Source organism: Suncus etruscus, chromosome 1 (genome assembly GCF_024139225.1).
Source record: "Suncus etruscus isolate mSunEtr1 chromosome 1, mSunEtr1.pri.cur, whole genome shotgun sequence".
NCBI lineage: Eukaryota > Metazoa > Chordata > Mammalia > Eulipotyphla > Soricidae > Suncus > Suncus etruscus.
The window spans coordinates 25,858,001-25,874,000 of NC_064848.1; the positions used below are offsets into that span (position 1 = coordinate 25,858,001).

General features: G+C 35.0%; 1 protein-coding gene across 1 annotated transcript in view; it reads right to left on the minus strand.

Moving 5' to 3' along the window:
- Positions 1–16,000, minus strand: part of KANSL1L (KAT8 regulatory NSL complex subunit 1 like) — a 107,401-nt gene that overhangs the window by 36,097 nt on the left and 55,304 nt on the right. The window contains 1 exon segment of the mRNA XM_049784344.1: positions 13,667–13,871. Coding sequence (XP_049640301.1) covers positions 13,667–13,871 — 205 coding nt within the window.

Here is a 16,000-nt window from a genome sequence, read left to right on the forward strand (position 1 = left end):
AGGTCTAAGTACAGCAGGATTTATAGAAAGAAAAATGTTTATGTTTAAGAACAAGTGACGTACAATTTGAAGGAGACTATGCCAAAAGAGAGATACAGAAAAAATTTACATGTGTACACAATAAACAAAGGCTAATCTTAGAACAATAAATTAATAAGAAAAGAAAAAGGAGAAAAAAACAACACAAGGGAGAAATAAAAAAGCTGTCTATAAGAAAATCACTAAATATAAAGGGATAGTTATCACAAGTAAAAGAATGTATTTAGGATACTAAATACTAAATTCTAAACTACTTAGAATACTAAACTAAATTTCTGGAGCTGCTCTCTTAATGTTAGTGAAGCAGATTTTAGGAATAAACCAAACGAGAATAATAGGATCATAAAAGGAACTCAAAGAATTATATCCATGCTAAATTTGAATAGCTTTTATATTAATCTTATTGGAAGTTCTCGGAGTTGGAGAGAGGTGGGAAACTGAAAAGAGAAGTAGATGAAAAGAAATAAGGTTTGTATCAAATACTTTAGCTGATTTTAGATTCCAATGAGAAGAGTGTCTCTGAGGGCAATACAGATACCACAGGATTCTCTAAACCAGGGTGAAATATCTATCCTTTTCAATTTTTACTTTCTCTCTTGCTGCCTTGTATTGGATAAATGAATGTTTAAATATACACATTTAGCAAGGGGTGCAAGAGTAGGGAGATGGGGGGCATTGGTGGTGGGAATGTTGCACTGGTGAAGGGGGGGTATTCTTTTTGTGACTGAAACCCAACTACAGTCATGTTTGTAATCATGGTGTTTAAATAAAGATACTATAAAAAAAAAGAATAGGATCAAATAAAAATTTTAAGAGAATAAAATATGTTTCATTAAAATGAACTTCAAAGTATATGATGTAAAATAAAATAAAAGTAGAAATAGACAAATCCATAATTATAGCTAGAGATTTGATTACAGGTAAAAGAAAACTCGCAGGGGTCCTCAAACTTTTTAAACAGGGGGCCAGTTCACTGTCCTTCAGACTGTTGGAGGGCCAGATTATAGTAAAAACAAAAATTATGAACAAATTCTATGCACACTGCATATATCTTATTTAGAGTGAAGAAACAAAATGGGAATAAATACAATATGTGGCCCGCGGGCCGTAGTTTGAGGACCATAGTGCTAAGGTTATGAAGTCTCAATAAAAATAGAAGAATATTGAGGGCTGGAGTGATAACACAGCGGTAAGGCCTTGCAAGAGGCCAACACACGACTGACTCGGTTCAAATCCTGGCATCCCATATGGTTCCCCAAGCCTGCCAGGAGCGACTTCTGAGCAGAGAGCCAGGTGTACTCCTGAGTGCCACTGGTGTGACCCAAAAACCAAAAAAAATAAAAATAATAAAATAAAAAGGATATTAATTTAGATAGGTGCTATGTAAAACAAAAAAATAACATTATACTAGAAATCAACAATAGATCACTTGTAAAATACCCAAACTGTTTGGAAACTAAATAGAATTCTAAATAAAATAAGGTCTAAGAAAAGTGATAAATGTTTTAAATTGAAAACTTTGTTTCTTTCCATCTTAAGAAGGTAAGCAAACAAACACCTGTTTTTTGGGGGGATATGATAGAACAAATGTTTTACATGCATAAGATATTGGATTCAATCTTCAGAATTAGACCACTCCCCATGCACTAAATACTAGTGAATCTAATTATTCACTAGAGTCAATGTGGCCCTGACACTCTACCCATACCCCAACAAGTGTGGCTCCCATGCAATAGTTAGAACAAAGTATTTTATGAAATTTCTCCTGAACAAATAAAACATAAATATCTAGTACAAAGAAAAATATATAAGATTTTAGAGCTCAGAATGAGAAAGAACTTTTGAAACTTTGTTTCAAAATTAGAAAACAGAGGCCTGAAGAGCTATCACAATAGGTAAAGCATTTGCATTCCACACACATGACCAATGTTTGATCCCCAGCATACCATGTGGTTCCCTGAGCCCACCACAAGTGGTTCCCTGAGCCCATTAGGAGTGATTCCTGAGCACAGACCAACAGGTAACCCCTGAAAACGATTGGGTATGGCACAAAAATACCAGAAAAGGGAAAAAACAACCAAGCAAAACAAAAACCCAGAATAAAAAGGTGAGTATTTTGACATTATTAAAAAAATTGTATGAGAAAAATTAAAAAACCAAGAAGCAAAGTTAAAAGACTAAATAAAAACTGGGGGGAAATATCAGCTATGTGCAAGGCAAAAAGTAGCTTCTTCTTCCCAGTTCTGACTATAATAACATCTCAGGATATGGTTCATGGTCCTAACTCTGCTCACTTGCCACTTCCCAACTCCTAACCTCTGGGCCAGAGAGATAGCACAGTGGTAGGGCATTTTTTACCTTGCACACAGCTGACCCAGGACGGGCGGTGGTTCGAATCCCGGCATCCTATATGGTTCCCTGAGCTTGCCAGGAGTGATTTCTGAGTGCAGAGCCAGGAGTAATCCCTCAGCGCCACCAGTGGCCCCCCAAAAGTCCCTATTCCAAAAAACTCAACCCAAACCACCTCCTAACCTCACTCAACCCCTACAGCTCTGAAAATCCACTAATCTTTTCCACAGATCACTATCACTTCTAAGGGCATGTTACATATATAACCTCAACATGACATAGATGGTATAATACACTCAGTTTCTCACAACTCTAACAATTGCACACATTCACACATACCGTTTGCTGTGAACCCACAAGACTCGGGATGTCTGCAGGAACTTCATTTATTTAATACTTCATAACTAGCTCTGTTTGCCTAGCCTACAGAAGTATCTTCACAAAACAATGTTGACGGTAAGGAATGATAGTTTTATATTGCACAGAAGAGGCAGAGCCACAGAGAAAACCACAAATTTTCACCTTGCATTGCTGAAACCAGCAGAAGCAGTGTAGAACCCCCAAAACCTTAAAAAAAAGTGATGTTACAGCCTGAAAGGCCCTACCATTACCAAACAGCTCTATAACTTCTCACATAATGATTTAATATGATAGGAATGTTTAATGAACTTAAAAAAATCAGGTCACACATAGTTAAAAAAAAAAACAAGAAAGTATTGTAATAAGAAGGTACACAGGTAGTTAATAAAGAACAAGAAATTACTGTAACAAGAAGGTACAGTGTGTAGGACATTTGCTTTGCACACAGCTGACCCAGGTTCAGTCCCTGGTATCCCATATGGTCTTCTGGTCACTGACAGGAATTATTCCTAGGGCAGAACCAGGAGTATCCCCTGACTCCCAGTTGTGGAGCCAAAGCAAAACACACACACACACACACACACACACACACACACACACACACAAATAAAATAAATAAATAAAAATAAATAAAAAATAAACAAACAAATAAATAAAAATAAATAGAAATAAATAAATAAATAAAATAAAAATAGAGAGCAGAAAACAAAACTACAAGACCTCAGCTGCACAGTGACAGCAGTTGAGGAAAAATGAGGAATCTTGAAGAAAAGATTTAGAAAACTTCGGGATATAACAAAAAAAAAAATGGGAAAAGTCTGAAAATAAATGAATGGCATACCAGAGGTCTATAGGAATTATATATATATACCAGAGGTCTAGGAATTATATAAGACACACATAGGCATTTACATAGGAATTCTACAGAATTTATAGAGTTCAAAAGGCACAATACACGAACTACAAAGAAGCAGCCTGGGGGGTGATGGTGGGGGATATGGGTTTCAGAAAGGGAACGGGGAAGGGGGGAGGACAATCAGGTTCCCGATTCAATGTTAATATGTACCTAAAATACTAATGTGAAAGATATGTAAGCCACTATGATCAAAATAAAAATTAAAAAAAAAAGTTTAGTTTAACAAAAGCATACTAGTTGTTAGAACCTTGAAACCTGTGTGAAGACTCAAAAATTAATAATTAAGCTTTTTCAGAAGCTGAGTTTTGTAAAAATAAAAAGTAATTATTACAAAAGGAAAAAAAGGAGCTTATATAAAAATTTTATACTAGATTCAAAAGTATATATTAAATGAGACTATGCATGTTAGAAGAGAATACTGGAATACAATAAAAACAGTCCAATAACACCTCAGAAAGAAAACTCCATATATCTTGGTTATCTTGAGAGGTTCATATTTTTGTAACCAGCTATGGAAGAAGCATTAAAGAAACTTCTTTAAAAACAAGCTTCACAAATACAATACAAAATAATGACAATAAATTCTTTCATCTCAAACAGCTCACTCAAAATCAATGGATGAATATAACCAATCAAAGCACATCTGAACAGTCATGAACAGGTTCAAAGTTTGGAAAAATCATCTTACAGGCAAAAAATTGCCTTAGACTGGTGTGGCAAGACTTTTGTCAGAAAACATGGATTAAATTTTAAAAATCATACTAAATGAACCGGATTAATAGCATGGTGGTAGGGTGTTTGCCTTGCATGCAGATGACCTAGGATGAACCCAGGATTCAATACCCAGCATCCCATTTGGTCCCCCAAGCCTACCAGGAGTAATTTTTGAGTGCAGAGCCAGGAGTATCCTGTGAGAGCCACTGGTGCCAAAAAACCCAAACAAACAAACAAAAATAATATTACAAATATATAATATAGAAACATAGATAGCTTACTTATGTGTATATCTTCTACTTCTAACCACATATGTATCTAATGATAGGCCATCAAAATATTTAAAACAACTTCATAGTTCTGAATAAAGACAATAACAATAATATAATATCACTATTGGACAGACCCACTAGAGAAAAATTCTAGAAAGAAATTCTGACATTAAAAAAAAAAAGGAAGAAATGTATCTAACAGACATATGTAGGGCTACTTGTACCCTGAAGAGTCAAATACAAAATCTTCTCCATGGCTTTCAGAACCGTTTTCAAGAGATCACATGCTAGGTTACAAAAAGCACTTTCAGGGCTGGAGAGAGAGCACAGCAGTAAGGCGTTTGCCTTGCATGCAGAAGGTCGGTGGTTCGAATCCTGACATCCCATATGGTCCTCCGAGCCTGCCAGGGGTGATTTCTGAGCAGAGAGTCAGGAGTAGCCAGACATCCCATATGGTCCTCCGAGCCTGCCAGGGGTGATTTCTGAGCAGAGAGTCAGGAGTAGCCAGAGTGCTGCCGGGTGTGACCCAAAAACAAACAAACAAACAAACAAAAAAGAGCACTTACATAAAGAAAACAGAAATCAAGTAAATTTTTCTCTCAGACCATGATGCTTTGAAAATGGAAAATTAAGCACAAAGGAAAATAGAAAACACACAAAAATACTTGCAAAATTAAAACATTTACTTCTAAACAACCAGTGGGTCTGAAAGGAATCAAAGAAAAAAAAAATCAAAATCATCCTTGAAACAAATAAGAATGAAAATATGAATTTTCAGAATATATGAGACACAACAAAAATAATGTTAAGAGGGAAGTTGAGAGCAATGCAAGCGTTCACTGGAAAAAAAAGGAAGGGCCCAAATAAGTAACCTGACTGTATAGTTTAATCTACTAGAAATAGACCAACATATGTTATCCAGTTAGCAGAAGGAAGAATAAAAAACAGAACTTAGAGCAGAAGTCAACAAAATAGAAATTAAGAATATAATTCAAAACATCAACAAAACCAAGAGATAATTTTTCAAAAAATAAATGAAATTGATAAGCTGTTATCTAAACTTACAAACAAAAAAGTCTAAAATTCTGTTTAAGAATCAGAAAAGGAGGGACCAGAGCAATAGCATAGCAGGTGCGTAGGGCATTTGCCTTGCATATAGCTGACCCAGGCTCAATCCCCATATTGTTCTCTGGCCTGCCAGAGCAATTTATGAACACAGAGCCTGAGCACCACCAGGTGAGGCCTCAAAAACAATATATATATTGTGTTTATATGTATATGTATTACATATATATGGTTATATTGTATATATATACAATAAAAAGGAATCAGAAAAGGGGCATTGGTACAACAAACACCAAAGAATTTTAAAGAATCATCAAAGATATTATCAAAATGTGTATGCCAAGAAATTGGAGAACCTAGAAGAAAAGGATACAGTTTTGGACATCTATAACTTTCTAGGCTGAACTGCAGGGAACAGAACACAAGAAAAGTCCAATTACTGGCAAGGAAATCAGAAGTCTCCCCTTAAATCCAACACAACATGGGTCTAGTTAAAAGAATTCCTACTTCTATTCTGTCTCTGGCTTATACAGAAAAGAAAACAAACAAGAAAGCCAGGAATACTTCTGAACATTTTTTGTAAGGCAAAGATTACCCTGATATGAAAAGTAGAGACATCATTACAGAAGTAAAACTACAGATCCATATCTGATACACATATACACAAAAATCCTCAACAAAATTTAGCAGCTGACCCCAACAAACATGACAAATTTATTCTAGGAATACATGGATTTAATATATACAAGTCAGTCTACATAATACAGCATACCAATACAAGGAGAGAGAAAATCATGATCACATCAGAAGAGTCATAGAAAACATTTTACAAGATCAATACCCATTAATAATAAAAACTCTTAATAATATATTTCATGGCAAAAATCTGAAAGCCTTTCCTCTAACATAAGGCATAAGACAAAGCTTTTTACTCTCACTACTATTATTCAATGTAGCCACAATATTAGACATAAGAGAGTAAGTCTACCTCTTCTTACTCCCCCCAAAAACAGACAAAAAACACACAAAAACAACTCCTAGAAACAATAAACTTATACAGTAACATGGAAGACTACAAAATCAACTTGCAGAGAACCATGGAACTTCTATTTACAAACAATGAAATAGAAAAGTAAAATGAAAAAAAATCCCATTCATAATTCTCCTCCAAAAACATCAAGTACCTATAAATCATCTTTAAAAAGAGGTGGAAGACTTAAATAAGAAAAACTATAAATCACTACCAAAGAAATAAAAGATAAGACAGGAAATAGGAGCACATTCCTATTCATGGACTGGAACTATAATCTTGTTTTAAGGCACTAGACAGATTAATCATAATCCCATTTAGATTTTTTAGAGACAGAGTCCAAATTTGGAATTTAAGTGGACTAATAAAGCCTTCTATATATAACCAAAGCAATTCAAGGTAAAATGCAGCTGGAAGGCTTTTCTTTCTTCAACTTAAAATTGCACTATAAAGCTACAGTACAAGACACTAACACTGGAATATAGAAAGACTCAAAGGTCAGTGAAATAAAATGAGAGCTCAGAGACAAAGCCCCAGGTATATGACAACTAATCTTTGCCAAGAGGACTAAGAATATGAAGACAAGCAAGGCAAGTCTCATCAGCAAAGAATGCTAGGAAAACAGATTAGTCATGTGGGGAAAATAAACTCAAAATCCCTATCATACCATGCAAAAGATTAAATAAAAATGTATTAGAGACTTGATTATCAGCCATAAGCCTATACTTTATTTTAAGGGAAATCTAGACAGAGCCATTTATGACACAGAATCGAGAGGTATCTTCCATAACTCAATGTCAAGAAAAACAAAGCAAAGGAAATGATAAACTGCAAAAGAAATGATGACTAGAATAAAAAGATCACACAGAGTAGAAAATATTTTCCCTCTACTGATCTGACAAAGAGTTAGGAGCCAAGATAAATACGATACTTGTAACAGTAACAAACAACCACATCAAAAAAGGGGGAAAGAGATGAATAGATACTTCCCATAGGAAAGACATACAGACATCTAATAGGTATAAAAAAGTACCTTCATCATTCTCTTCAAGGAACTGAAATCAATAACAAGATGCCATCTCATACCAGTTAGAATGGCTCACATGAAGAAGAAGAAAGACAATTAATGCCGTTATGAGTGTGAGGAAAAAGGAACCATCATTGACTGCTGTTGGCAATGTCAACTTCAATCTCTTTGGAAACCAATATTAAACTCCTCTTTCAAAACACTGAGACTGGGGCCAGAGAGAAAGCACAGCGGTAGGGCTTTTGCCTTGCACGCAGCCAATTCAGGATGGATATTTGAATCCCGGCATCCCATATGGTCCCCAGAGCCTGCCAGGGGCGATTTCTGAGCATAGAGCCAGGAGTAGCCTCTGAGCGCTGCCGGGTGTGACCCAAAAACCACAAAAAAAAAAAAAAAAAAAAAAGTAAATTAACAAAAATAATAAAATCAAATAAAATTGCTTTGATTATTTGACATTCTTTTTTTTGTTTTGTTTTGTTTTTGTTTTTTGGGCCACACCCGGCGGTGCTCAGGGGTTACTCCTGGCTGTCTGCTCAGAAATAGCTCCTGGCAGGCACTGGGGACCATATGGGACACCAGGATTCGAACCAACCACCTTTGGTCCTGGATCAGCTGCTTGCAAGGCAAATGCCTCTGTGCTATCTCTCCGGGCCCGATTATTTGACATTCTTATTATAGATAGAATATAAAGAGTAAAATCAATGACAAGTCTAGAATTGGAATTATGTGTATGAGAAACCATTGTTCACAGTAAACCCTTATCCAGAGGATAAGATGCACCTTGCTAACGGCTGAACTATGTTTTATTTCTAGCACTACCAAGAGTAATTCCTGAGTGCGAAGACAGAAATAATCCCTGAGTACAGCTAGGTGTGGCCCCCCCAAACAAATAATAACAACAACAGTGATAATAATAATGATGCCAAGATATTACATACTAATTTATAATAAACTCTACAAATTGTGATTTTAAATAGGGACTTGGGATATGATTCAAAAAGCACTTTGAATGCATAACTTTGTATGTGGCTTTGTATGTAAAACACTGAATTATAAACCCATTAGTGAATAGTCCTTGTGCACCATCAGGGCAACCATGGAGAACTATTAGGAGAAAGCAGTGAACACCAAGCAGGGAACAGCACCCAGTGCTGCTGGTCCAACACCCCAAATTTTCTCCAAAAAATAATTAAAATTATTATTATAGCCTGTTTATATCTATTATTTTCATATTATTGCTCTAAGAGAATAATTATCTAAAAGTTGTATATAGAAATGTTAGGATAAGGAAGTTAAATAATGAACTCAATAGATTTTAGGCAGAATGTTCAAAGCACCAAGTGATTTCATTCAATTCTTCTCATAATGTATAGAGTAGGATAAACTTTAAAAGGAGCAATTAGATTTTCAACCGGAACAGAACAAGCCTTAGTGAAGACAAAAGTTAAGAATCATTTTGCGGGCCCGGAGAGATAGCACAGCGGCATTTTCCTTGCAAGCAGCCGATCCAGGACCAAAGGTGGTTGGTTCGAATCCCGGTGTCCCATATGGTCCCCCGTGCCTGCTATTTCTGAGCAGACAGCCAGGAGTAACCCCTGAGCACTGCTGGGTGTCGCCCAAAAACCAAAAAAAAAAAAGAATCATTTTGCATTTCTATTAATTTCAGATAGCTAAAGATTCACACAGTAAGAAGTGACATTCAGTGTAAAGATAAAATCCAAAGCCACACTGGGCCTGAGTGTAAAGATTTCAAGTGTGAGACTGTAAGACCATTTGATAAAATCCTAAAAAGGTCTGAGGCATGTGCATGTATAATGAGGTTTTGACAAGAGTTTCCTTAAAGATCCTAAAAGTGTACCTAAACTGTCCCTCGGTCACACACACGGAGTCTAAAACCAAGGACTTCTCTTGAAGGAACATGTTTAATAGGATTTATTTTCTGTATAAGAATCCCCTAAAATTAAATCAATACAAAGACAGTTCAATATCAGTAGGCATCTGGGATTTCAGTCTTTTCTACAGATAAGAATCATACTGAGAAAATAAACAAACATGATCCAAAAAAGGTTCCTTTTTTTATAAATGATGACTCAGAAAATGCAGCTATGAGAACACAGGAGAGATAAATCCTACAAAAACCTACACTATGTGCTTAATTGTGTATTTCAGAAAATTTCTATTTCTTCCATTTCCTCTATGAAAGGAGTCTACATTCACTGACCACCCTTTTCTCCCTATTATTGTATGTGGAGTAAGTGTAGAGCAAACTTTAGTTTGAAAGATTTTCTATCCAGGGGATCCATATTTGACAAGCAACTACACCTAAATAATGACACTGAGGTAACACGCCTAAAAAAATAGCTTCAGGTTCAGGTACCTAGATCAGACTTACTATTATAAAACTGGAACCTGACTGAAATGAGTTAATGCTATATGAGACATGTGGTGATCTTCAGGAAAATGGTTAGATTATTTTGGTATGTGTATAGGAGGAGTGGGGTGCCTACCGGTGCTCAGGGCTTCTGACTCTACACTCGAGGATTACTTTTGGTGCAGCTGGCACCATATGGAGTGCCATATGGGATCAAAATCTAGTTGGCTCCACATACCCACTGTATTACCCAAGCTCCAGGATTACATGGATTTTTAAAAATTAGGAACCAGAGGATAGAGTTTTGTTTTGTTTTGTTTTGGTTTTGGTTTTTGGGCCACACCCGCCATTGCTCAGGGGTTACTCCTGGCTGTCTGCTCAGAAATAGCTCCTGGCAGGCACAGGGGACCATATGGGACACCGGGATTCGAACCAACCACCTTTGGTCCTGGATTGGCTGCTTGCAAGGCAAACACCGCTGTGCTATTTCTCCGGGCCCAAGGATAGAGTATAGATGGATCCAATAAATCTCATTACCCATAGTTCTTGCCTTTCTATAATTCTTTTTACATTACTACACTGATTCACTGTACATAGTACATAGTACAGTTAAAAATAACACTGTTCTAATTCTAGCCTTAATTATTAAGAAATCTGGCTGACCATGTAAAATTATGCTGCTAAATGAACCATGTGGAGAATTAAATTCTTGCCCAGTCAAGCTTCTAGATGACTCCAATACCAGTCATAACCTCATTCCTATGGCATGAGAGACCTTAGACAAGATCACTACTTAGTCAATTTCCACAATCACACAATAATAAATTGTCTTTAAATACTCAATTTTGGGGCCAGAGTGATAGCACAGTGAATAAGGCATTTGCCTTGCAAGTGGCCGACCTGGGTTTGATCCCCAGCATCCCATATGGTCCCAAGCCTGCCAGAAGTAATTTCTGAGCACATAGCTAGAAGCAAAACGAGAGTGTTGCCAATGGTGGCCCAGAAACCAAAATCCAGGGCCAGAGAGACAGCACAGCAGTAGAGATATCATGTAACCAACCCTGAAGCAATGATGGTTAGAATTCCGGCATCCCATATGGTCCCCTGAACCTGCCAGGAGTAACCCTTGAGTGCCACCAGATGTGCCCTCAAAACAAAACAAATAAAGCACTCATTTTTATAATGCTTATTATGAAACATATGAAAACATAACTATTTTAAAAATACCATCTCTTAGGTCAAGTTATAGTATGAATTTTACCCAATAAACACTACTATACAATATAAAACATTTCTAACAAACCCAGAAACCAATTGTACTATTCCTGATCATTATTCACTATTTACACTAAAGAAACTACATTCTAATTTCTACTACAACTATTATTTTTGTCTATATGTTTCATAGAGTATATACTTTCATTCAACACAATGTCTAGGAGATATTTTACATTAGATCTTTCATCTTATTGCTGCATTTGTATACTACAATTCTTCTGCTGACAGACATAAAAAATGGTTTCAATTTGGGGTTTTAGTGAAGAAAACAAATTTCACAAGTCTTTTTTTTTTTTTTTTTTTTTGGTTTTTTGGGCCACACCCTTTTGATGCTCAGGGGTTACTCCTGGCTAAGAGCTCAGAAATTGCCCCTGGCTTGGGGGGAACCATATGAGATGCTAGGGGATCGAACGGCGGTCCTTCCTTGGCTAGCGCTTGCAAGGCAGACACCTTACCTCTAGTGCCACCTCGCTGGCCCCTTTTTACAAGTCTTATACAATTAATATTTGGATTTCTCCTAAAATAGTTCCTAATAAAAATGTTGCTGATGTATATACTGTTGTAATTTTAGTTGCTTTTCCTTAATGAACAATGATTTTAAAAACATTTTCTATGTTTTTCAAAATATTTGAGTAACTACTTATGAACTATTAACTCAAATTTATACCTGTTTTTTTATTTTAGAAGTTTTATTATGGTAAAAAATATTCTTAGCACAAATATTCTTTACGCTGACATCTGAACCGCTTATCTATTAATTTGAATCTTTTTCCTGCTTTTCAGTTTTAAAGTATATATAACTTAAGATAAAAATATGTATGGCATATATATTCGTGTATTACAAATGTCTTCACTCAATGTGTATTTAATTTTTTGATTGAACCAATACTTGTTTTTAGTTCCAACTGTACAACTTTATAGCACATCTGTTTATATGTTTATGTTAGATGATTACTGAAAGCTTTATTGACTTCTTTAAAGTTGACTCTAATGTAACGTATTCAATAATTTAATAAAACCCAAGTTAACAATATTTGCTTTTATAACTTTTTTTGTTATTTTGGGCCACACCTGTTTGGCACTCAGGGGTTACTCCTGGCTATGTACTCAGAAATCGCCCCTGGTTTGGGGGGACCATATGGGACACTGGGGGATCGAACCATGGTTCGTCCTAGGCTTGCAAGGCAGATGCCTTACCTCTAGCGCCACCTCTCCAGCCCCAGGACTGTGTTCTTTATGTTGTTTAAAAGTTAAAACCAAATTTAAACTCGTTTTAAAATGAAACAATGCATCTTTACCTTTATGCTAATGTTTAAAGTAGTACAGTTATAATAAAACAATATTAAATTATAAAATTATAATTTCTTCCTCTGAATTATTATTTGAAAACATAATAGGGAAAGGGAAAGAGAAATAGTACAGAAAATAGAATGGTTGCCTTGCATATGCCAACCCAGTTTCCATTCCTGGCACCAATCTGTCCCCTGAGCATTGCCAGGACAATCTTGCTCTATTTATGAGCATAGAGCCCGAGTACAAGGTAATGTGGTCCAATCCCCTGATCAAATATATTTATACAATATTCCTACTGAGGGGAGCATATCATACAACAAAACTATACAAAACACATTTGAGGGCTAGAGAGATAGCAGAGCAGTTTATGGTGTTTACTGTGTGTAACTAACCTACGTTTGATATTTAGCAACCCTTATTAATCCCTAAGCCTTACCAGGGGCTCTTGAGCACAGAACCAAAAGTAATACCTGAGTGTTACTGGGCGTAGTTCCAAAACCAGAAAAATAATAATAATGTATTTAGCTCTTCTAATTAGTTATAATTGTTCAATGGGGGAAGAATAACATTTTGCTAATAGGTGAAAAATAGGCTTTTCAAAACAAAAGTTTTTAATGGCATATATTTTATTTGTATACCAGCATATAATATGACTCCCGACATTTAGGAAGTTTTTCATGGGTTGAAGGGTCGTCTTATATGCCGGCAAATACGGTATTTAAGTATAACAGTGAATTGAAAAATGGAGATGTAAGATTTTTCAGATGGGCCTTTATGTTTATAAAATGTATTTAATGCCATTTTGATAAACTGTTTATGCCTATTACATCATAAAAATATTTTAAACCTTTCTAAATATGATTATTTCCAATATCCACAACATATTCCTCTTGTATATGAAATATATAAATTAAAAAAATCTTTGTTCATGTTTTTGTGAAGATGACCTTACCTGTGGAGTCCAATAAAAAGTAGGGCTCAATCTGTAGAGTTTTCTTTTGTGGAAACTCTGAAGTGGCCTTGTTCGAGCTGCTGTACTCATGATAGTGAAGGATTGAGATTTCAATCTTGTCTTGTCTTTTCTTCTTTTCTTATTGTGCTTCTGATTAAGTAACCAGCTACTGGAGGAAGAGAGCTCATCTAAATTCTCTGAAGTACTAAATGCCATGAAGTGATTGGGTAGTCGGAGAAATAAAAGAAAACAAACAAAAAAAGACAAAACTACATGTAAATGCTTTGATCTATCGTGATTCAGTAATATTAACTTTAGCCAACTTTGAGGAAACAATTAGTGAAAATATTATCTATGTTAATTGGGCACTACATTGCCAGTTATAAAAATAATTTCTGCTTTTATTTTTTTCCTATAAACAAATATCCTGTAAAATAGAAAATGTTCAAGTTCACTATAAAATATAACAATTTACTGGAAAGCAATAGTTACATATATTACAGTATTTAACGTATCAAGTTGTTTTTATGTATGGATTGAATTATACAGTATATAAGTTTTAAAAGGCGTAATGTTTTAATACTACATTATTTGTTGCTCTTAAGTAAGTTCTAAAGGTTCCATTTTAGAATGGGAGTTCTAAAATGTTCTGGTAAAAAGTTCTAAAAAATTCTAAAAGTTGGGGCCTGAGTGGTGGTGCAAGCAATAGGGCATTTGCCTTGCACACAATAACTGAGGATGGAGCACAGTTCGATCCCTGGCATTCCATTTGGTCCCCCAAGCCAGGAGTAACCCCTGAGCATCACCGTTAATGGCCCAAAAAGCAAAAAAAAAAAAAAAAAAAAAAGAAAAAGAAAAGTTCTAATAAGTTCTATTTCTGGAAATTCTGAAATGACAATCAAATCCTAGTGTATTTTATGTGCTTAAATTTTGATAGTACAAAAGTCACAACTATAGCATTATAAAACATATTACATAAACTACATGTGAAAATATGTATAATTTAATACTCTTATTAATTTTTAAACATTATATTTAAATAATATTAAACATGAGATGAAGTTAGGAGAAAATAATTCTCAATGCTACCTTAATAATAAGTTCACTTATATCTCTATAAAATTATGCTTTTCAGGGACTATAAATTATTTCAATCTTATTTATTTATATAAGAAAAACTAATTGATTTAGTAGTCTTATAACAATTAGTAAATCTTCTATAACTGATGCTGATATTCAACATAAATACTTTAAAAGTGTTATATGACTCAAGTAGAAGAATTTGGTTTAAAGATAACAATAAAGGCCAGAGTGGTGGCACAAGCAGTAAGGCGTTTGCCTTGCCCAGACCGCAGTTTGATCCCCCAGTGTTCCATATGGTCCCCCAAGCCAGGAGTAATTTCTGAGTGCATAGCCAGGAGTAACCCCTAAGCATCACCAGGTGTGACCCAAAAACAAAAAGATAACAATAATATATATTTTAATTAGAATTATTTGTAGTGAATCAGAATTATGGCTTATATAAATATATTTTAGCTTGTATCCAAAGAAAAGTAATTTAAAAATGCTACACATATGAAGAAATCAGATGCTTCTGTAGATAAAACCAAAATAATAATAATAATAATGTTAATATTATCAATAATATTAATAAAACATACAATATGGTGACTATCATATATACAACAAATATATAACTAAGTATAAACAAATGGACAGAGGATATTAGAATTTTTATAATAATGTGATGTCATTTCATCACAATAATATTTGTGAAGTATTAGTGCAAAGTAATAACCTGCAATGAAAAAACAGCTTAAAAATAGTCTGGCTATCATGTAACTTTAGCTTTTAATTAGCCCTTAATTTTCCTTCCCTAAAGGAAGCTAGGTCCTAGAGAAGATAAACCTCTATCTCCTTATTGAAGTAAGGCAATACACAACTTTTGGTCCGGCTTTAGGCTAAAAACTGGTTTAAACGTAAGTGAGAAGCTAAAAAGAATAAAATTTTCAGAAAGATAAATAAGGTTTAATATTTCATGTCACTAAACATTATAATTCAAGTTATTAAGGTAACTAGCATATTCTGATTGTAAACTTTATTTTATTATTTATTTAAATGTTTTTGCTTCTGCTTGTTTTACAAGAATTCCAGGTGACACCCAGCTGATCTCCCAGCTAACACTCTGGAGTCTTTCTGGAACTATAAATTGACTCCCCTCCCCCTTCCAGCTGGGTCCAAGTAAGCCTCTTGCTCACTCTATGCCATCTCAGCACGCCAAATCACTACATATCCTGAACATCTTTCTTTGTTCCTCCAGCCCTCCAGGTGAAG